The sequence below is a fragment of the Pogona vitticeps genome, chromosome 2 (genome assembly GCF_051106095.1).
Source record: "Pogona vitticeps strain Pit_001003342236 chromosome 2, PviZW2.1, whole genome shotgun sequence".
Classification (NCBI taxonomy): domain Eukaryota; kingdom Metazoa; phylum Chordata; class Lepidosauria; order Squamata; family Agamidae; genus Pogona; species Pogona vitticeps.
Genome location: NC_135784.1, coordinates 231,959,602 through 231,981,416, shown reverse-complemented (window position 1 = coordinate 231,981,416; position 21,815 = coordinate 231,959,602). Strand labels below are relative to the sequence as shown.

Below are 21,815 nucleotides of genomic sequence, written 5' to 3'. Positions count from 1 at the left end.
GTTGTTATAGTTCTTACATAGGGTTGCTTGTGTTTTATCTGCAGGTTTACGTAGCGTAACGTTGACCACAAATGGTCTACAGTGGTGCCTCACTTAACGACGATAATCCGTTCCAGGAAAATCGCTGTTAAGCGAAAACATCGTAAAGCAAAATTAAAAACCCCATCGAAATGCATTGAAAACCGCTCAGTGCGTCCAGCGAAGATCCTCCATATGGTGGCCATTTTCGGTTGCTGTATAGTGAGGAATCCGTCCCTAAGCACAGCGGGGAGCCATTTTGAAAACCCGACGATCAGCTGTTATAGATCGTTGTAAAGCAAAAATCGGTTCCCGAAGCAGGGAGCCAATCATCGCTAAGCGAAATTCCCCCGTTTAGACCATTGTTTTGCAATCGCAAAAACATTGTCGTAAAGCGGATTCGTCATAATGCGGGGCAATCGTTAAGCGGGCACAGCTGTATTATTTGTGAACATTATTAATGAAAGGAAACCAATTTTGAACTGCAGTGTTTTAATGGCTTCTTTCTTCTGTTTCAGGTTGCATGTCCGGTTGGACTTGATGCTTGATTTGCATGACACATAACGATCCATTTCTGGATTTGTCAAAGAGCAGACATGGCCCACCCAGTGAATATTAATAGCAGTTCTACAGGTAATCAGTGGCCTAGTCAAAAAAATCAGTATTTTTTAAAGAAAAGTAGGCCTAATTGTTTCTAAGCAACATTAAAAACTATTTTAATTCTTAAACTGTTTGTGAATGCATGTTCACTTGTATGTTTTCTGCTTTGGAAATAGGAACATGACATCTTTCCATGCTGTGGTGTGATTACCTTATTAAGGATGTTTGTTGTGTCTGAATGGCATTTGCATGATAACTGCTTCCTAGTAATCCACTGTGCAGCCTGCCTTCTTTATAACAACGGTTAGGCTTTCACCAACATTAACAAGAAAAAAAAAGCAGGTGGTCTTAACTGCTTGATTCCAAATGCCTTTCCGCTATGGAAACCTAAGTGGCCCTGTTCTGTTTGGTAGCAACATGTACTGTGCCTCGCTTTGTACACATCCTTATTCCTAGATCTAAAATGTTTGCTTAGATATGAGACTCGTCTCCTTTATCCTGTGTTTCTTCGTAGCGGCCTCTGTGAATGCGCACAAATGGGTTTCTTCTGCACCTGTGCAGGACGTCTCAGAAATTTCTAGAGCTTAAAAAAGAGTAACAATTAAGATGCCCCCCAGGGCGCAAGCTCCGCCTCCTCAACCTTCCTTTCAGTTCCTTTTTTCCACCATTAGGTTAGGATGTCAGGAACAGTAGAGCTCCCACAAGGAAAGTAAATCTTACATTTTAGTATTCATCAGCGTTCTTTCTTCTAACTAATTTGTGTTAGAATATTTTCATTTATCCCCGTAGAGATTAGAACCTTTTTCCATCACCATACAACAGTTTTTCCCCCGCCTTCCCTCCCCCTTTTCCCATGAGTCTTTTGCCCTTATTCCCCCTCATTTTACGGGCCCTCAGGGATTCAAGAAGCGCTCCGTTTGCCTCCACAAAATCCCCTTAACCAATGGACAGGACAAATGCTTCTTTTGCTTGGGAGAATCCCACCACACCCAGTTGTGTACTGCGTGCAAAAGTCTCAACAAACCTGCTATTAAGTTGAGGCTTCAATGCTTGAGATCTTTCCTATACGAAAAGACTCTGAATCCAACCATGGAAGCGGGGACTCCCCCTTCGTCCGACCTATCTCAGCCAGAAGCGGCCAAAGCTACACCCAGTCCGGCTACCCAGTCTATGACTACCACGACTTCGGTACCTACCAAGTCTAAAGAATCGCAGAAATCTTCTAAATCATCTACCAAGACCCAGTCATGGTCAGATGACCCTGCAAAGAAGAAGAAAGATAAGGACAAGACCAAGAAGCCAAATAAGACTTTGAAATCGATCACTGCAGCTCCTCCACCAGCTCCGCTTCCTATGGAGGAGTCCTCCAGAGAAGGACCCACTCTATCGGACAGAGCGGAGTGCATGATCTCCTCAGCTAAGGCACCGCATGCCATTCTTAGCATGTCACCGAGCTCAGGCCAATCTGAGGCTGTTGAACCTTCCAGCCCGGCCGTGGCCCCTTATAGCCCTTGAACATCAGGGCGGGCAAATGTTGGTGTGGAGTCCGAATCAGAGTCTCTGGAGCACTCTGCGAGAAAGAGAATGGAGAAGTGTAGACATACCTCACCATATCAACTGCATTGACATGGAGACCAATGTTGTCATGCTGAACGTCCCCTGTGCTACGGTCATCACTATTTCTGCCACTACCACCCTTATCGGTACCATGACTATGGCTACCAAGACGACTACACGGGACTAAGATATTCCCCTGTCAACGTGGTACTCCCCCATGAGGTCTCCTCCGCCTGGTCATCCTCGATACTGGGGAAATCCCCCCTCCTCCAGGAGAGATGGTCTTGAAAGAGAATGGCTTCACCGGAGACCGGTGCACCAGCGAAACGAGCCAAACAAACTAAAGATCGACCCACGGTGGACACAACAACCATCTATTCCAGACCTCAAAGACACTTCCTATGTCTACACAGCCAGATGACGACTTCATACTGAGAGTCCATACGTAGGGTCCAGACCATTCACCATTAATGTCATCCTCATCCCCCCAGGATGACAGCTCGTCATCATCGGATGTCTCTACAATTCAACATCCTGCCCCTCAATTAGACACTCTTGACAATCATCCTCCATCACCTTCAAAGGATTACACATTGTATGCCCAACTCATACTGCGAATGGCTAAAACCCTCCACCTTGATGCACAGCTTCCACCTCAGCAGGAGAAAGATCTGGTGTTCCATGACTTGGAACAAGACAAGACGCCACCACCTAGCTTCATACCAGCGTTACTACAGCTTGTCAGAAAATCATGGGACAAGTCGCCCTCAGCATTACAAACTCCGCGCAGAGTGGAGCATCATTACAAGACGCATGGTGCCGATGCTGATTTTTTGCTCAAACACCCGATACCTAACTCAAGAGTCTACTCAATATAAGTCCTGCAATAGGTCATCTATGACCCCAGTGAACAGAGAGGGTCGCAAAATCGACTCCCTAGGGAGGAAACTATACTCCCTTGCAGTGTTACTAACTAGAATTTTTAACTACCAGGCAGCTATGGGCGCCTATCAAAGACACTTATGGGACAAGATATTCCCTACAATATAAGCAGCACCTGAAGCAACAAGACAGGAATTGATTAACATATATACAGAGGCTACGACTCTGGCCAAGCAACAAAGGGTGGCTGTGAGATGCACTGCAGACACGGCATCGAAGAACATGGCCACCTTGATAGCCGTTAGAAGACATGCATGGCTTAGATTGGCTAACATCATCGACGATACCAAGGCTAGGATTGAAGACTTACCGTTCGATGCCATGGGCTTATTCAATACCAAAACAGATGACATGATGGAAAACATCCATAAGATGAGAAAGACAGTTAAGGCTTATGTTCCACAACAGCCCTATCGCTACCAGAAACCTCCTTACAAAAAGCCATATTACCAACAGCAACAATACCAGTATCAACCATTTTGCACATATTAGCAACAGTCACAAGAAAGACCTTACCAACCAATGCATACCGCCTCACCGCAGTTCAGACAGCAGCAACCCCAGAACATCAGACTGCCCTTCCATAAACAGCAACGAAAGGGTAAGCAATACTTTTGATCATTACGATTCAGCTAACCCTACAAGACTTTTCCCATTCCTTTCTGAATGGCGACGGATAACAACTGATAAGTGGGTCCTATCTATCATTGAGAGGGGCTATCTTATTGAATTCTTTGGGATCCCACCACCTAACCCCATCAGGAGAACACTGTTTTCACGACACTACAAGAGGAAATATCATCCCTCCTCCTGAAGTGTGCTACAGTCAGAGTATCACCATCTGACATAAATGAGGGATTCTACTCCGTTACTTCACGGTCTCTAAAAAGGATGGAGGTCTTCGACCCATTCTGGACCTGAGACAACTTAACAAATTTATACATTCTAGAAAATTCCGTATGCTAACTCTTGATACCATTATCCCTCTTCTATCACAGGGAAATTGGTTCGTGACCATTGACCTGAAAGATGCTTACTTCCATATAACAATACACCCCAATCATTGAAAGTTTCTTGGGTTTCGATTCCAGAACATGACATACCAATTCTGTGCCTTACCATTCAGACTGTCAAGGCCCCCAGAATGTTTACGAAATGTATGGCCCCCATTGTCGCATACCTCTGACTCAAGGGGGATTACAGTCTTCCCCTACATTGGTGACTGGCTTATAGTAGCTTGATCCCGTTACGACGCTGTCGAGCCTCAAAAATCATCATGAATACTTTGCAAAGATTGGGCCTAAGGATAAACCTCGAAAAGTCTTATCTGGAACCATCACAGGTGATCAACTACATTGGAGCGGAACTGAATTCAGTGTATACAATGGCATTCCTGCAGCTTCAAAGAATCACGAAGATACGAAATACCGTGCGTCTGTTTCAACCATACAGAACCATATCGGCTCACAAGGCACAACATCTACTAGGTCTCATGGCAGCTATGATTGTGGTTGTCATCCAACGAGACTCAAAATGAGACCACATCAGGCATGGTTCCTAACCCTGTTCGATGCATTAACAGATCATCAGTTGAAACGCCTATTGGTAACCCCAGAACTGGTATATCAACTTATATGGTGGACATCCATCCAGAACTTGACAGTGGGCAGACCCTTCCAACAGCGAAGTGAATTAGCAGCTCTACGGTCCGGTACGCCATATCTTCAATTTCCTCTGGATAAAGTGTTTGTAGTTTGATGTTACATTTTTACCTAAAGTGGTATCTGAATTTCATATGAATCAAACCATAGTGCTACCAACATTGTTCCCTTCTCCATCCACCCTGCTCGAGTGCAAACTCCATACACTGGATGTCAAACGGGCTCTGGCTTTCTATATTGACAGAACGAAACAGTTTCGACATTCCCCTAGGTTATTCATCTGCTACCATGGACCAAATACTGTAGAGGTGCCCCCGCCTCGACACAGACCATATCCAGGTGGATAGTGCAAGCTATACAAATAGCTTACAAACTCTCTGGCAAGCCGATACCATCTGAAGGTGCACTCTACCCGGGCACCCGGGCAGTTTCGACATCGACTGCACTGCACCGTGGGGTTGAAGTGCAAAGCATTTGCAAAGGAGCCACCTGGTCCAACCCTTTGATGTTTCCGAAGCACTGTCGGCTCCATGTCAGAGCCAAAAGGGATGCTGCATTTGGCAGAGTGATACTGACTTGACTGCTCAGTGATGGCCCTCCATCTGGTAAGTGAACTTGTCAGTCACCCATTTGTGTGCATTCACAAAGGCCACTATGAAGAAAGAAAGGTTACCTACCTGTAACCATGGTTCTTCTAGTGGACCTCTGTGAATTCACACATCCCTCCCTTCCTCCTCTCTGTCCGCCACATTGTTTAATATTGACCTGTTCTACCTGACAACGGCGGACTTGAGAGGAACTGAAAGGAAGGTTGAGGAGGCGGAGCTTGCACCCTGGGGGGTATCTTAATTGTTACTCTTTTTTTAAGCTCTAGAAATTTCCGAGACGTCTTGTGCAGGCGCAGAAGAAACCCATTTGTGTGAATTCACAGAAGTCCACTAGAAGAACCATGGTTACAGGTAGGTAACCTTTCTTTTCCTCTTCTAACAGATAGAAGAGGTGTAGAGAATACACTGTTACTGTTACAGTTATGCTTAAGCAATTATAGGCAAGTTGGTTTTAGCCCTGCAAAAGGATTTGGCTGTTACCGTGCCCTTTAATTTTGTTCTGTTATTCATAGGATAGGTAGTATTAACAACACCTCTGCAGAGTCTCATTTTTGCCAAGATATATAAGTCCACACCACATATTGTTTTAACTGGAAAACTTGTTAAGCCTAGGAAATTAAATGACCTTTTGTTTTTATGCTAAAAGAATTGTCTGGAAGTCTCGGAAAGCAAGCATCCCTAGAATGATCTGATCGTCTCCTCCTTTCGTCAGAGGTGCCATTCTATGTCCATTGCCCCTGGATTAGCCAGGTGGGAAGGTAATGATCAAAGGAGAACAGAGCACATATTTAATAAGGGGGCAGATCACTTTAGTCAGCCTGGATAAAAACCATAAAAGGGGGTGAGTGAGAATTTAAATTCTAGATATCTGGAAACCCCTTTGCCACCATTCCCCCCCCCCCCCGCATTTGTGGGCATCCAACTTCTGCAGAAGGTACAATCTGTTTTCTGACATCTTTGTATATATTGAGAGAGGCTGCAGAGTTTAGGTAGGTGATATGTTCATATTTTTATAGAACAGATAATACAGCCGGTTCCAGTGGAGAGAACTGTCGTGTCTCCTGTCTGTGCCTTTTTTGTGATGGAATAACAGAAATGCACAAGTCTTTGCACCAAACCTTAGAGAAAGTTAATCTCCACTAGTAGAACTGCCTAACTTTATTATTATGTCCTTGAACCTATAGGAGGTTCATTTCTGGGCTTCCCTGCTTACTGTAGGAAGGGTTGTTTGGGCAAACCAAATTAATTGCAGTGCTCAAGAAGCCTTGATTCAGACTTTTTACTATAATGCATTTTTGTCTCTTTGAAAATGAGAGTAGAGTGTCAGCCAGAAATGTATCAGTGGTTGTAAGTTATCTTCATTTTTTTAGTGCATTTGTAAAGGCTGCCCATTAAGCTATGTTCTTTGTGTTTGCTCAGGTAAACAAAAACATAAAATACAAAATTGCACTTGGACAATTACATTAAAGCAGCACCAAATAAAAGCAGCAGTGAGGGGTAAAAACAAAGCCGTACATAGTGAAACCAAAGTAACCCAACAGCAACATGGTCAAAGTCAAGATGAAAATCAGTAAGTCGGTCCTTAGAATGGCCTGCAAAATAAAGGACCTGGCACTTAAAAAGACCATCATATGTGCACCAGACAATCTTCTCTGGCATGTGCCTTCCTCAGGGATGCCACCATTAAAAGAGTTCTGTGTCTTACAGTCAAATGCCTTGCCTAAACAAGGCAAGGCAAGTGACTCACCTAAACTCATTTGCTCTCAAATAATGAACTTATGCTTCAGAGAGGTAAATTTGGGAGGAGACTCTTTTTCCGTTAAGCTGCCCCCAAGTTGTTTGTTTATTAAATTTCTACCCTACCCATCTATTAGCAAGCCACTACTACTCTTGTTAGGGATGTTAAAACTCAAGACTTGGACTTCTTCCCTTTAAACATAGACCTTAGAAGTTGATCTGATGTTTCAACTTTCTTTGACAAGATTTTATCCTTAACCTACATTACAGGTTTATCCAGGTATGTCAGCGTTCAAGACAGAAAAAGAGATACAGGATTTGCAGTGTAGTTGTCTGCTGTGTGTTAATCTCTTGGGTGGTGCTATGATATGTACCTTCTTGAGATAATTGACACATGAGTAAACTGAAGGCAAATGTGCTGTTTAGGTGGTAAATATGATTGCTACATTTGCCAGCAGTATTAAACATGGTTGTTAAGACTTGTTATGAGTTACGTTACACCAATATTTCCCACACCAGTCAATAAAAATGACTTTTTAAAAATCTGGGTAACATTTAGTAGAAACTTTGCTTACACTGGTGCATACTGCATCAAAGCATAGACCAGGAGTTGTTCAAAGTAAGGGCTTTAACCACATCTGTCTTGTCTAGCTTTTTACTGTAACAAAGGTTGCATTGGCTTCTGTGTATGACAGTGTATGACAGTTAAGAGGATATTTTAGCATTGTTATTTTAGCCTTTGTCTCATGTGCAGCTGTTTCTGCACCCCAGTTTGTGCTCTTGTGTGTAATTCAAATTGTCCATATCTTTCTTGGCAGTGACTTCTACAAAACTGCCCAAGTGAAAAGCTTCATGGTATTCTGTTGCATAGGGTCAGGTGGCATGTGTTTAATACTCTTGAGTCCTTCATTGTAATGTGTTATGCTTAGGTTTGTGTGTGCCTGTTTGTTTAAATCATGAGCATTTCATAATAGCATTGGACTCCCAGGCACGTCTGGTATTGTTACTGTGCTGTGCTGGGTAAGAGAGTCTGGTCTTACTACCAGCAGCAGTTGGGCGTTGAGAGCATCGGAACAGGTTTCTTAATTGCTCTGTGCTCAAGAAGTGGAAAACCCGACTGGAAAAGTAGAGAGGGGTTTTTCCCTCCTCCTCCATACATCACCCTCAGAATAAATCAGGAAGAAGAAAGGGGCAAGTATGTTCCTTATAGGTTTTATTTCGGGGATGTATCCTGATCTGAGACATTTGCAATCTTTGGTTATTAAGATGTAAGCTGCCTGAAGGAAGGCTGCAAGGCTTGAGTGCTCGTTTTCTTTTAGTGATTGATGAATCTTCAATGGGGAGGATGGCTTTCTTTATTACTTTTGTGTTAGGTTTGCCACATTTTCTAACCCACGTCCAGCCCATATACACATTGGAATCTGCAAACATAATATATATATAAAAGAGAATAGTGTATGTGTATTGGAATGATATATTTTCATGTGGCTGTGAGCTGATGTTAAAATCAGTGTCTTTAATTGGGCAAGTAAGCTGAAAGAAGATGCTCTTCTCAGTTTTGTTGATAATCCATGGCTTCGTGTATGTTCGATGTTCAACCTTGTGGTAGGGCTCTGAAGATTTTTATGTAACCTGTCTACACATTATGGGGACTGACTGAAGAATGAGTAATTTTGTTCTGTTTTAAAGAACTTTTGAGTCTTAGCCCTTGTTAGTATATTTTGGGTCATTGTAATCGGCTGAAACTTCCTGCAGTGATGGCAATGGGAACGAAGTGAAATTGCTGTATCTGAGGAGGGAGGAATTCTTGTTTAGTTTGGCTATGTAAGGCACAAATGTGAAGATATTGACAGTTTCTTGTATACATGATCTGATCTTAATAAGATTTATATTTTCGTTAGCATTAATATTTTAAAAATCCATGTTTTAGGGTTATTTTTCTTGACCCTTGTTAAACATCCTTCCCTCTGTTTTAGATTTGTGCCTACAAATCCTGTACCACCCCTTTTAGCTTTTATTTAACACTTTGTGTGGCTCCATTATAACGTATGCACAGGACCAACCCTATTGTTAGGCAAGGTTAAGCAACCTCTGCAGAGGCATATTGTATGGTGATAGCCTCCTTGTTGTACCTTTCTATTAGAAAGATGTGTATGCTTGTTCCACTTGTCCTCCAACCCAAAACTAATCTGCTGGTTCAAGATGTTATGGTGCGTATTTTTCTGTCACTGCAGTTAAAATAAAATTCTGCTGCCAGTCCAGACACTTTCTGGGGAAAGGGATACCATCTTGTCATTTGCCACAGGCAGCATTGGGTGTACATTGCATCACATAAGTAGTATACTACATGCAGAGAGTTTTTTTTTAAACATGGGAAGATGCTGAATCAAATCTGACAGTCCGCTTACAGTCTGAAATACTACTGTGTAGCATTTTGCCATATTATTTTACACCATGCATAGATTCTGTCCAGACCAGCCTTTCCTAAACCCAGTGCTCCATATCTGTGTTGAGTTGTAACTCCCATCATCCTTTTGCTCAGTGCAGATGTAAGCTGGAATCAAACACATGTAGAAAGCCTCTGGTTGTGAAAGGCTGATCTAGATAGACTCAAAGTGTTATTGTAAGGCAGCTTAGAAACGCTCTCACCTTATGTTCCTGTTGGCAGTGCAGAAATAGTTCTCCATGCTGTTTGAACCCATATAGGGAGTGTAAGAGCATAGGAGAAAGCATACATACATACATACATACATACATACATACATACATACATACACACACACACACACACACACACACACACACACACACACACACACACACACACACACACACACACACACACACACACACACACACACACACACACACACACACACACACACACGTACGTGGTTGAGAAATCTTGCAGAATAACAGTGGAAGAATGAACCTCTTAAACTATAAAGCAGCAGCAGCAATGTGGCTTGCAAAAATATTCTGGTTTGCATTAATGAGAGAAGAGAAGTTTCCACTGGCATGTACACTGAGATTAAAGAAGTACTTAGTTGCCTAGTTGTGGACATTTGTATACTGTACAGTACATCTCTTCCCACTGCTTAGCAAAGTGCCATACTGCTTGAAACAGTAGCAGGCCTCTGAAGAGAAGGCAACCAGAATGTAGTAACAGGAGTATGTCTGAGCAAAACGGTAGCAATAGTTCAATAAGGGGAATCTGTAGCTCATGTGCCTCATTTGACCAAGACCTCTCTCTACCTGTGTGACCTGCAAAGGACCCAGGAAATGCCCTACTCCTGACAGCCCAATGAAAATTGTCTAATTGATGTCTAATCTTACCGAGTCATGTGTCATACGTTTTCCCCCCTATACAAAACACATAGATACAGTACTGGCAGTTTCTTATGGTTAATACTGTGGAGCTCAGTGTATGTAAACATCTTATATGATAGACTATTTTCTGTAGTACAGTGCCAATAATTTTTATTTAAATAACTGATTTTTAATCTGATCCTTCATTTTATTTTGAGCTAGCATATTACATACTTCTGCTGGATCTTAATGGCAGACTGCTTCTGTTAAAATGTTAGGCAATGTTTAAGAGCCAGTTATTCCCCCCAACATCTGAGTTTTGGGACCCATGTTGAGCTTTTGGTCACATGTTCCCCAAGTGGACCAGTGGTTTTGTTCTTTCTTACCCTTTTTCAACATTGGCAATGATTATAGATATGCTATGTAAATCAGACTTTCATATGCTTGAAAATATGAGAAAAACATAAAGACAGAAGAATAGTGCTGAAGAATACTTGTTACTGTTTTCACTGAGTTACTCTATGCATAACATTGTTATAGTTAAGTTGTATTAAGTTTTAGCTGAGAAATGGACACAATAATAAATGAAACTTAAAAGATCGTTCAGTAAGAAAGTTTATGACAGTAGTATAATAAATAATTCCACATCATTTTAAATAGCAAGAAACAGACTAGTGGAACAAGTATAGTTTTTATTGGATTGCAATGTCTAGGATTAAAACCCCTTGATAAACCACTAATAACAGATGGACATGGAACAGGGCTTTTCCAGATTGAGCTCCACTGCCATGGAGTGCTGGTTGTATGTATTTTTGCAAAATGGATCTCTAATATAGCATTCCTGGTATTGTGTGCAAGTCATTGTCAGGTTGCTTTGCAAATTTGGAGTTATTTGAGTAATGGGCCTAGCATTTAAAAAAAGTCAAAGATTTAAAAAGAAATTAGTAATGCACATGATATTTTATACATATTTTATTTGAAGTGGGTTAGCTGTTCTCTGCATAACGTGCTTTGCAAGCAAGCAATCAGACTCACAAATGACATTTTGGCATGGAAAGGACCATGCAGTCCTCCTCCCTCCAGCTATGTCTTGCAGTTAATGAGATTGCTATGCACTACAGACAGAAATAATTGTATGTAATATTAGTTTGCAGTTGTGTGCATATTTTCATTTAACAAGTTAAATATCTCCCCACCTAACCCCTGTAACAGTACAACTATTGATGTAGCCATGTAATTCGGGAGATTTCAGTTTACCCAATACTAGTTTCACCTGTTAGGTTTTATAGGAATTGTTTCCACCTTTTTGGCTGCCTTAAATTGTGATGCAATTCCTTCTTCCCTGATGCTTTTCATTCTCTGATATCCCTGGGAATAGGTGCTGAATTGCAAATAGGAAGTAACACACCCTCCTGTTTGTAAGGTTTCCAAAAATGTATAGGTGTATTAATTAACTTGATAATACTCTTCTCCAAATGGAAGTAAGAAGCTATCTCCTGAAAATTGCTATTGAAACTCTTTCTTTTAAAAAAGAACAAAGAATATTGGTTGTTCTAGGTTTTTGAGGCTGTTTGGCCATGTTCTAAAGGTTTTTTTTTCCCTAACGTTTGGCCAGTCTCTGTGGCTGGCATCTTCAGAGGGCAGGAGTTAGAACTCTGTCCGTGTTCTGGTGTAGGTCAGCAAAGGACAAAAGGGACCACTGCAGGAGTATACTGGATACTTTGCAGTTGTGGCCAGGTATACATTGGGACCACAACACAGCATCCACACCAGAATTGAAGATGAGAGACACTGCAGACTTAAAAAAAAACAGAAAAATTGGCAGTAGCTGAACATGCCCTGAAACAAGCTGGACATGAAATTCTATTTGAAAACACAGAAGTACTGGACAACACCAGCAACCATTATGTTAGACTACACAGGGAAACCATTGAAATCCACAAACACCAGCAGAGCTTCAACAAAAAAGAAGAAAGTCTAAAACTCAGTGAAGCCTGGCTCCCAGCACTGAAAAATACATCCTGCAACAGGTCAATGAACTTTACCCAACCACAAGGACCAGTGATCACTGTACACAAAAGACTAGCTAACAACACCCATCAATCACAGTGACTGATCATCTCCCCCCTTATCACAACAATACACCCATAACAACAAAAACAACAACACTGATCACCATAATCACTCAATCTCCCTAAAAGGACAAAAAGCTGACTCCACCGCTACAAATACTCAACTGTCCTACACCAGAACACAGACAGAGATCTGACACCTGTCCTCTGAAGATGCCAGCCACAAAGACTGACGAAACATTAGAAAGAAAAACCTTTGGAACATGGCCAAACAGCCCAAAAAACCTACAACAACCATTGGATCCTGGCCGTGAAAGCCTTCGAGAATACAATAAAGAACATTCTTTAAAAGAATAAAAGATATGCAATTTTGACTGCACATTGATTCTTTTGATGAACCTAGAAATTGTATGCAGTGCTAAAAGGAAAGATAACTCTGTTGGCCATGCAATCAATTCTAAAATCACATTCGTGTTATACAGTTGTTACCGTATTTTTCCCTGTATAAAATGACACTTTTTCTTAAAATAATTAGGGGAAAACTGAGGGTCATCTTATACACGGGAGGCAGAGGCAAAGGAACACTTGCATGCACTTGGACACCTCTTGCTGCTGCCGCCTCCGCTGCCCATTGCCTCCTCCAGTATGATTGCCAGGGCTCACCTCCAGCTCACATCGCTGCCTTGTCTCCTCCAGTGGCGGAGGCAGCAGCAGGAGGCAGAGGCAAAGGAGCACTTGCGCATGCTCAGGCATCTCTTGCTGCCGCCCATTGACTGTTGCCGCTGCATCGCTTCCTCCATTCGGGCAAGGGACAAGGTGGCAATGACATGAGCTGGAGGTGAGCCCTGCAGTCACAATGGAGGAGGTGATCAGGGAACAGAGGCAGCAGCAGGAGGAGACAGAGGTGGAGGAGTAGTTGCCCATTAACTGCTCCTCCGCCTCCAGCAAGGGTCAAAATTAGGGAGTCGTCTGATACATTGGGGGGGTCATATACACAGAAAAATAGGGTAATCCAGAAGAGGAGGGCATAAAAATGTGTAACTCTTCCAAGAACACCTCCACATCAGGTGTTACAGCAATCGTACTACGGTTGTCTCTGAAAGACAGCATCCTAAATAACCTTGCCCTCCAGTTGTAATACTGGCTTGTGAAATGTCACCGTGTACTTTGTACTTTCATTTCTTCTTCCACTTGTTATGTGTTACCAAGACTGTAAAATACCTATTGAATGAATTCTGCAGGCTTAGAATGAAAGCTGTGGGTTTTCTTGGAGAGGTTTTATTTGTGTTCCTGCTATGCTTGAGCAATTAAACATTTGAGGTTGCAGTGCTTATTTAATATTTATTAATTCAGTAGGACCTAACGTGTGTTTATAAACCAAGTGACACAATAATCAATGTACACTCTGAAAATACACTTCTCCATTGAACTGCATGGGTGTCAGCAGTACAATTTTGGTTGTACATGGATTTTTCAATATATAAATATTTAAATAAACAAATATTTAATAAATATCATGATGTCATTCATTTCTAAGAAGTGGCCTGAGAAAGATGGGTGTCAGATTCACTGAGGCCCCTGTTTTTGGCAGTGAGGTGGCTCCGGTCCAATGATGATGGCCCAGCTAGCCTCCACTCTTTCCAAGGTGGCTTTATATGGCAGCTGGAGAAAATGCTAGGGCATACTCTACAGTTAATACATTGAAGTTGTCTGTACTCTCTCTATGATAATCAACTGTCTATGCTTTGTAGTTATGTTTTGGGGGGCACAAGAGTTATACACAGATTCTGAACTACATGGGGGACTGTCATCTCTAACCACAGTGTTGTTGCAGGGAGACGTGCATATAGATATTAACTGCCATTCAGAGGCAGGTGTCAGACTTTCCATCAGGATAATCTTGGTAATTTTTTTTTTTACAAAAATGTGTAATGAAAAGCAAATTATCAGAAATGCAAATATAAATAGTTGGATGTTGGGTTAATGAAGTGCTAGCCTGAGGCCAATAGCCCTGGGACCCTTCAGTGTGAGCTTTTAGATTTTTTTTATTCATTTTTTTATCATAGTTTACTGGACTCCTGCATGAAGCCTGCAAAATATATCTGCATTATCAGGAAGGTAGTATAATGGGACCAAGTCTGTAGCTGTCATCAAATAACAATGGAAGCTACTTAAGATAAAACTGAGACAGCATAGTGGACAGACAGCAAGGTGAACTGCCAAGAAACATGGGATGTGTTTCAAAATGGTAGACATGTTAAACCTGTAGCTCAGGCTTGTCATGATTGTCAAGAAGCTGGGTTTGTGGGAAAGAGAATCTAACAGAGAATGTCTGTCTTGCAGTTGCCAGCTTTGTGTCTTCTCATCTACTCTCCACCCTGTGTTTGTGGTACAGTAATCAAGTTTCAAAAAAAAAAAAAAAAAAAAAAAAGCCAAAGTGCTAGTATTTTTTATAAGCAACACCTAAAACACGTATTTAATACATCCACTGTATTGCTTTTGAAGGAGAGACTGCTATTAATTAAATATATGTTCTAAGAAACATTGCCTTTAAAAATGATCAGGCAGTTGCAATGTTTTGCCAAAGGCCAAGGCTGTTTGTTGAATTGAAAGTTATGATTGATTGCAATTAAAATATTTGGGGAATGTGCAAAAATTAGGTGTGGACCTTCAACATCTGGGGTGGCGTGAGTGGCCTTCAGACTTAACTGCCCATGTTACAGAAACCTAAAATTTCCTCTGTATGTTTGTAGGAGGATCCAGGGGCATTGATGTGAAGGCTGCATTTGGGTGCCTGGGGGTTATATGTAGCCTGTGGGTCACACTTTCTCTGCCACTGCTTTTACAGGAAGCTGCAAAATCTGTAATGATACCCTTTTCCATGGCAGTGCACAGAAAGGTAGAGATGAGCTTCTTTCATTTCTGCAACATGATAGGATGAGAATAGCAGCGTAAATAAGTTCCTTAATGCTAGTAGAATTGTAGATCTAATAAAACAGCCACAAGGATGTCTCTTCTAGGATGCAAGGACTGGCAATGTGTTCTTCATCATATAGCCTTAATCACATATTAATCACATAGTTTTTAATCACATATTAATCACTTATTAAATTCTGAGTTACTCAGATTCTGTGGTTCAGGATGGTTTGGGGTGACCTAGATCCATTCCATGTTTGGAACCAACTGCCAACGCAGGCTTCGTATTCTGCACAGAATGGGACTGCTTGAAGGAATAGTCAAGTGAGGAGGTGGAGAAAGAAGAGGTATGAATACCTGTATCAGCGTTTCAGATACAAGACAGTTGCATCAAGGTTGGACTACAGAACTTGCTTCCCCTCATATCTTTAGCCCTCTGAGTTCTCTAAAAATCAACTCCAAAGGGTCTCCCTTTTCTGTTTCTGTTAATGAAGCCATTCTGTCAGTGGAATGATGCAGTTGACTCCCGCCCGGTGACTCAGCTGGCATTTTTTTTTAAATCCTGCCTAAACCTATGGTTTTTGTAAAGCCATGTATATGTCACTTGTGAAGTGTGGTGCATCTGGTGCTTCTGTTTTGAGTAAATAGGCTGGGCAGCCAAAAGATATCATACATGCAAGAACAAGGCTGAACATATTGTTGTAGATAGTAAGCTGCAGTAAGCTTTCTCCCTCCCCCAACTGAAGTCCAGTTACTGTTCTCCATTTCACCATACTCTGTCTCAAAGGCCAGAAGCTGAATAACGTAAAGTTTTGTGAAGGTATTTTGCACTCAGCAGGAGCAGAATTAAGACTTCTTGTCTTATTAAGAACTTGAAATTAAGACAGGATAGATCCTAGTAGAACTAAAGTAATTATTTGCTGTCTTCATTGTTTGCTCTGTGAAGTCCATGGGTATTTATTTACATTATGTAAAATAAATCTGTCCTGTACATGGAATTCTCTTGGCTTTCACAGCAGTATACTGGGGGTGGAAATTATTCTTATGCTCATGTCTCAGAAATGTTTGTATCAAAATTTAATTTCATAGTTCAGCTGGTGTTTAGGCTTCTTTTGCTGCCTTGCAAACAAGTGAGCAGAATTTAGTGACGTATACAAATTGCTTTTATAGCCATCTTTCCCACATGGTCTCTGTTAGTCATTTATGAGTAACTGGTAGCCAAAACAAGAAATGCAGGAATTTAAAAATATTGGCTAAAGAACCTGGGAGACTGGTTTGCATGCAACATAGCATCATTGTGTAGGGCTGTCATATCCAAAGTCGAAATGTCCATGATGACACCCATCCTTCAGGAAGAGGAGGCCTATGGGGAAATGGGAGTGGGGGAGGATTCACTCATCACCTCCATCTGTCTGACTTTCAGCAAGGCCTTAGGAGAGTGGATATTTGTGCAGTGGTATTTCTTGTCCCATCTTCAGATAGTGGGCTGATACTTTTTGATCATGCTTTTTTCCATTAAAGCTATTTTCATTTTAAAATATCAGTGTGTGAGGGAACCTGTTTTGTTACAAAGTGCTGACAGCTATTTTTATGACAAGTGGAACTTGATGAACATTTTGACTGTTTCTGGAATAAAATCTAGTAAGAAAGAGTAAATCCAGCAGGAGCCAGCTGTTTCAGAAGCAGACCTAGATTGTAGGCCAAGAAGTAGACCTAGGCTTCGATTCCTTTTCTGTTGCCATCTAGTATAGGGCTTCACTAAAAAGTAGATTTACAATAACATCTGGCTTTGTTCTGGTACTGATTACTCATCTATGGCCTGCTGCCTTTCTGCTTCGGGCTCTTTTTGATAACTTTTGGAGCAGTCAGTGACACCTTGCAGATAGCGACCACCTTCTGTGATTTCTTTCATTTCTAAGATAAAGTAAGGTCATTTTAGGATAGGTGGCATATCTGAGACTGTAACAGAGGGAATTGCTGCCTGCTAAGTAATTCAAATTCAATGTCTTGCAGGATTCATTGCTTCTTTGTCTCTTTCTACATCAAATCCCTTTATCACCTGACTGTTCTGACTGCAAACTCTTAATATTAGTATTCCTGCACTTAGGTATCTCCTGTTTGGTGTAAGCGGGAGATAGGAAGATATTGATCAGCTGAGTTAGGGTAGAATGATATTGTGTTTAACTTTGCCCTTCCCTCCTTTCCTTATGTTCCTCTGGGTTTCATCATTTGTGCTAATTCTAGGAGGTAGCTTAAAAATTAAGCTGAGGATCAGATTACTCACAGATTTGGAGACCATCCTGCTTTATCAGCAAAGAAGCAGACTCACTAGGTCTGTTCCAGACTATGTTGTAATGGTACATGTTTACTCTCTCTCTTGTCCCTTCTAGCATATGATACTATGTGCATTGCAAAATAGATGGTAGTACTGGACATGGTTCATAGGAACAGCAGGAAGGTAAAACCTGGTTTCTGTACCTTTCAGGTATCAGAAAGACAAACGTGCTGCCTTAAAATTAGGTTACCTGGGAGAAACTATCTCCCACTCTGTTGCAGCTTCAGTTTTGCTTGTTGTATTCAAAGCAATTTATTCCTATTCTTGCCTCCTGGCACATGCATTAACTTCTTCCATGCCAAATAGTGTATCTCAAAATATTTTCATTGCCCATCATCCTTCTCCACCTCTGTACTTCTCTGTTCTCTTCTACATACTGTCCAGGAATATACTGTATAGCATTACACGACTGGTGAACAGCATAGTCAGTATATTCTATAATCTCTCCTTTCTCATCCCATGTCTTTGTTCCATGATAGTTGTTAATAGCATTCTTTGTGTATTAACATTCAACAGAATAATTAATGTTGTAAGATGGAAGTGTGCTGTTTGAGTTCTTTAAGAACATCGCTACAATACAGTGATTACCTTAGTATGGATCTGGTGATCTCCACACATTGTAGACTACAGCTTCCATCACCGTTGGCTGGCATGACTGTTGTTGAGAGCTAGTGTGGGGCAGTGATTAAAGTGTTGGAAGATGCAAGATTCCAAACTTAAGTTCCCAAATGTTCATGAATTCATGAATCAATCACATTCTCACAGCCAGACTTCCCTCACCGGGGTGTTGTGAGGATCACATGGAAGGGAGGGAAGGCACACTTGCCACATTGAGTTCATTGAGGGAAGGCAGAACATAAATACAACTTTCAAAAAATTCTGAAAAGTGGGTACAGTCCATAATATTTTATGCCATGTAAAAACTCAAATTTATAGGTACCATAAGACGTTTAATTAAAACTTCCTTGCATTTTATTTAATATATTTCAATGGAACTGTTTTACATATGACAATTGTAGGTTGTGCTCAAGGATGCAGATGCTTAGAAATTATTTTTTTTAAAAAACCAACAGCCTACCCATGTGACTTTTATAAGGAACACATTCCAAAAATTGGGATGGCAGGACAAAATGGAAAGAAACGTCTTTGCTGTATATCTTCTGCTTCAGAAAGCCAGTGTAATAGCTTTCCCTCTCTGTCAGATTCTACAAGGCCCAGCAGTTAAGTATCCATCTGTATGCTTAATTATTAGTTAACTTCAAGCAGATTGGGTTTTCCATCCCTAAAGGGCTTTTCACCTCCTTTTTGTTTGCTTACTTGTTTTTAGTGCAAATGGTGAGTGGCTGTGTTTACTTGGCAGCACAGTGGGCTTTAAAGGCTAATAGCAAAAGCATGTTTGTATCAATAGCCTTCAGGCCTCCATCTGGCCAAGCAATTTGTGTAGAAAAGAAATAGCTGTAGGGATTACCATTTTCATCATTAAGTGGGTATCTATTGTTTTGGTATTGGTACAGTAACTGATTTGATCAGACTAACTAATGATACAGACTAACTAAGGGATGAAGGGAAGGGGAACTGTAAAACTCTTGATTCTCCTGGCTCTCTCAGCCATTCAGATGCTACCAGACGCCACCTCTTTTGAGACTGTAAGCCAATTCCAAGTATTCCAGTTTAACCTGAGGAACAGGTTTCAGAAGACAGGCACTGTTCTTTCCCATGGGAATTGCCCTTAGGCTTTCCTTGAATCCAGTTTGCCCCCTCCCATTTATAAAAGCAATTGTTGATGTTGTCCAAGAGAAGGGAGCATGCTTTTGATGAATTTCATGATGTCATCAGAATCTGCTGGGTCAGTAACCAGTAAAAGATTGCAGGAAGGCAAATGGGTTTAAGCTTAATGCAGAATGAAGAGAGGTGGGGTGCACTTGTTGTATAGAGAATTGTACTTTTTTTAAAGGATCAGACTGGTGGCATGGGGAGACTCTTGGACTCATTTTAAAACTCTTGGAGCCTTGCATGCTGCTTATATGATATTGGAGCAGATAAACTCATAAAATATTATTAATGCCTGGGTGTAACTTAAATTTATGCACTTTCTGTGGGCTGCCCTAGAAGATGGTGCACAAGCGTCAAATATTTACATTTGTAGACTGATTATTTTAAAAAACAGAGCAGAGATCCTGTCTTCCTATTTTGAAAACATTTGTATTAGAAAAAAATCTGGAGAATTTTACAACTTATCTCAGAAAAGATGCTTCTGAGGTTCCACAGGTATGCCATACTTTTATAATAATAATAACAGTAATCATAGAACTGCAGAGCTGGATGTGACTCTACGGATTATCAAGTCCAGCCCCTTTCAAGGAGGCACAGTGGGGAATGAAGCTCCAAACCACTAGATCCACAGTCGGATATCTAAACCACTGAGCTATTCCAGCAGTTCTTACTGCCTTTTGCTTCTTCTACAGTGCGTCACCAATGGTGTCTGTAGGGTCTTCCCACCAATCATCCGGTGTAGGAGTCGAAGTGTAGGGCCATAAGAATAGGGGCTTTGCTCCAGAGCACCAAAATCTGGAGGCGAATCAACTGGTGAGTGTTAGGAAAATAAATAGCAACACTTCCTGATCCCCCCTCTCTAAAAGCATAAATTTTCTCATGTTCTCTTCTTCCTTTTCTGGGGAGGCTCTTGGCCGTGTCTTGTGGCAGAGTGGGTGGGAGACAGTGCCACTTGCCCCAGGTGCCAAAATGGCTAGCTACAACTGTATCCAGGTGCAACAGCCAGTGTGGAATAGTGGTTAGACTGAAAGATACAGCTTCAAATCCATCCTGAGCCATAAACCAGTCATTCTTTTCCAGTCTGACTTGTCTCACCAAAGTGATTTTAAAGGTTGAAGAGGGTAAGAAAAAAGCTGTTAATCTGGAGGAAATTCTAATAAATAGCAGTGGGTCGAAGGAGAAAGTCTAGAGCTATGGGTGGTATCAGTCTTATTTGCAGCCAGCAAGCTAGAATGAGGATGCTAAACCCTTGCAGCTACAGCCGGTGATAGGTAGTTATGAGAAATGTTAATGACCTGGAATGTGCTGTACAGATTCAGACCAATATGCTTTTCATTTTTCATGGCAGTAATGGTGGCAGTGGCAGGCTAAATATTTACAGTATTCATTTATTTTATTATACATGAATGTTATTGTTCTTAGTAAAAGCTATACAATTCTTTCTGTTTCCACTCTACTGAACAAGTCTTTCATCAACTCAGATCTGTAAACAGTGTACAGGTAATAGGTAAATGGGTGCGAAAAGATTAGTTTGATGGTCCAAATTAGCTATTGTGTAACTGTTCCATTGTATCAGTTCCTTATATGTTTACTTTTGAGCAGTAGCTGTGTGTGTATGTAATAAAATTAGGGTGGGTGAATGAAAGCAGAGATGGGAGAATATATTTGGAGAAGAAAATAGAGCTTGTCTAACTATGCTTTTCTTGATGTGGATCTTGACTGAGTTTGATAGATGTTATAAACAGTATTAAAACAGCTCTGCTCAAATCAGGACACTGAAAACATATTACCAAATTCTCTGGTAAACTATACCTGAGGCTTCCTGTTTCAAAGCCCTAGACTTTGACCTGCCTCATGTCACCTGGCCTAAATTGTCAATTATCTACCAAAACAAAACAGATGTGTTGATATCCCCTTGCTGTTAGCAAGAAGATAAAAGTGATTTGGCTGAACATTTTTAGTAATTGACCTCTTACAATATTATGAGAGGATATGTGTACACAATCAGGCTGATAAAACATAGCAGTATCTGAGTACGAAAACACGCCCATAGGCAATACAATGAACCCTTCCTTTCAAACGATTTATTTCTCTTTATATCCCAAAGTTTAGAGAAATACAGTTGCTACATTTTTTAGCACATCCTGTAAGCAAAATTGTTTATGCATGCTACAGGCACAGCAAAGCCTTTATTTTTAGCCTTCAAATTATATGGTGGACAGGGCAGATGCAAGCAAAAAGCAGACTGGATGTGGCATAGGAAATGAGAATTATTCACATGCAGAGT

General features: G+C 41.1%; 1 protein-coding gene across 6 annotated transcripts in view; it reads left to right on the top strand.

Annotated features, from left to right (window-relative positions):
* Positions 1–21,815, top strand: part of KANK1 (KN motif and ankyrin repeat domains 1) — a 142,042-nt gene that overhangs the window by 81,184 nt on the left and 39,043 nt on the right. For all 6 annotated transcript variants that reach the window (XM_072992168.2, XM_020805656.3, XM_072992167.2 and 3 more), the window contains exon 2: positions 537–651. In XM_072992168.2, the coding sequence (XP_072848269.2) occupies positions 615–651 (37 nt within the window). In that variant the 5' untranslated portion in view covers positions 537–614. The remainder of the gene's footprint in view (positions 1–536; positions 652–21,815) is intronic.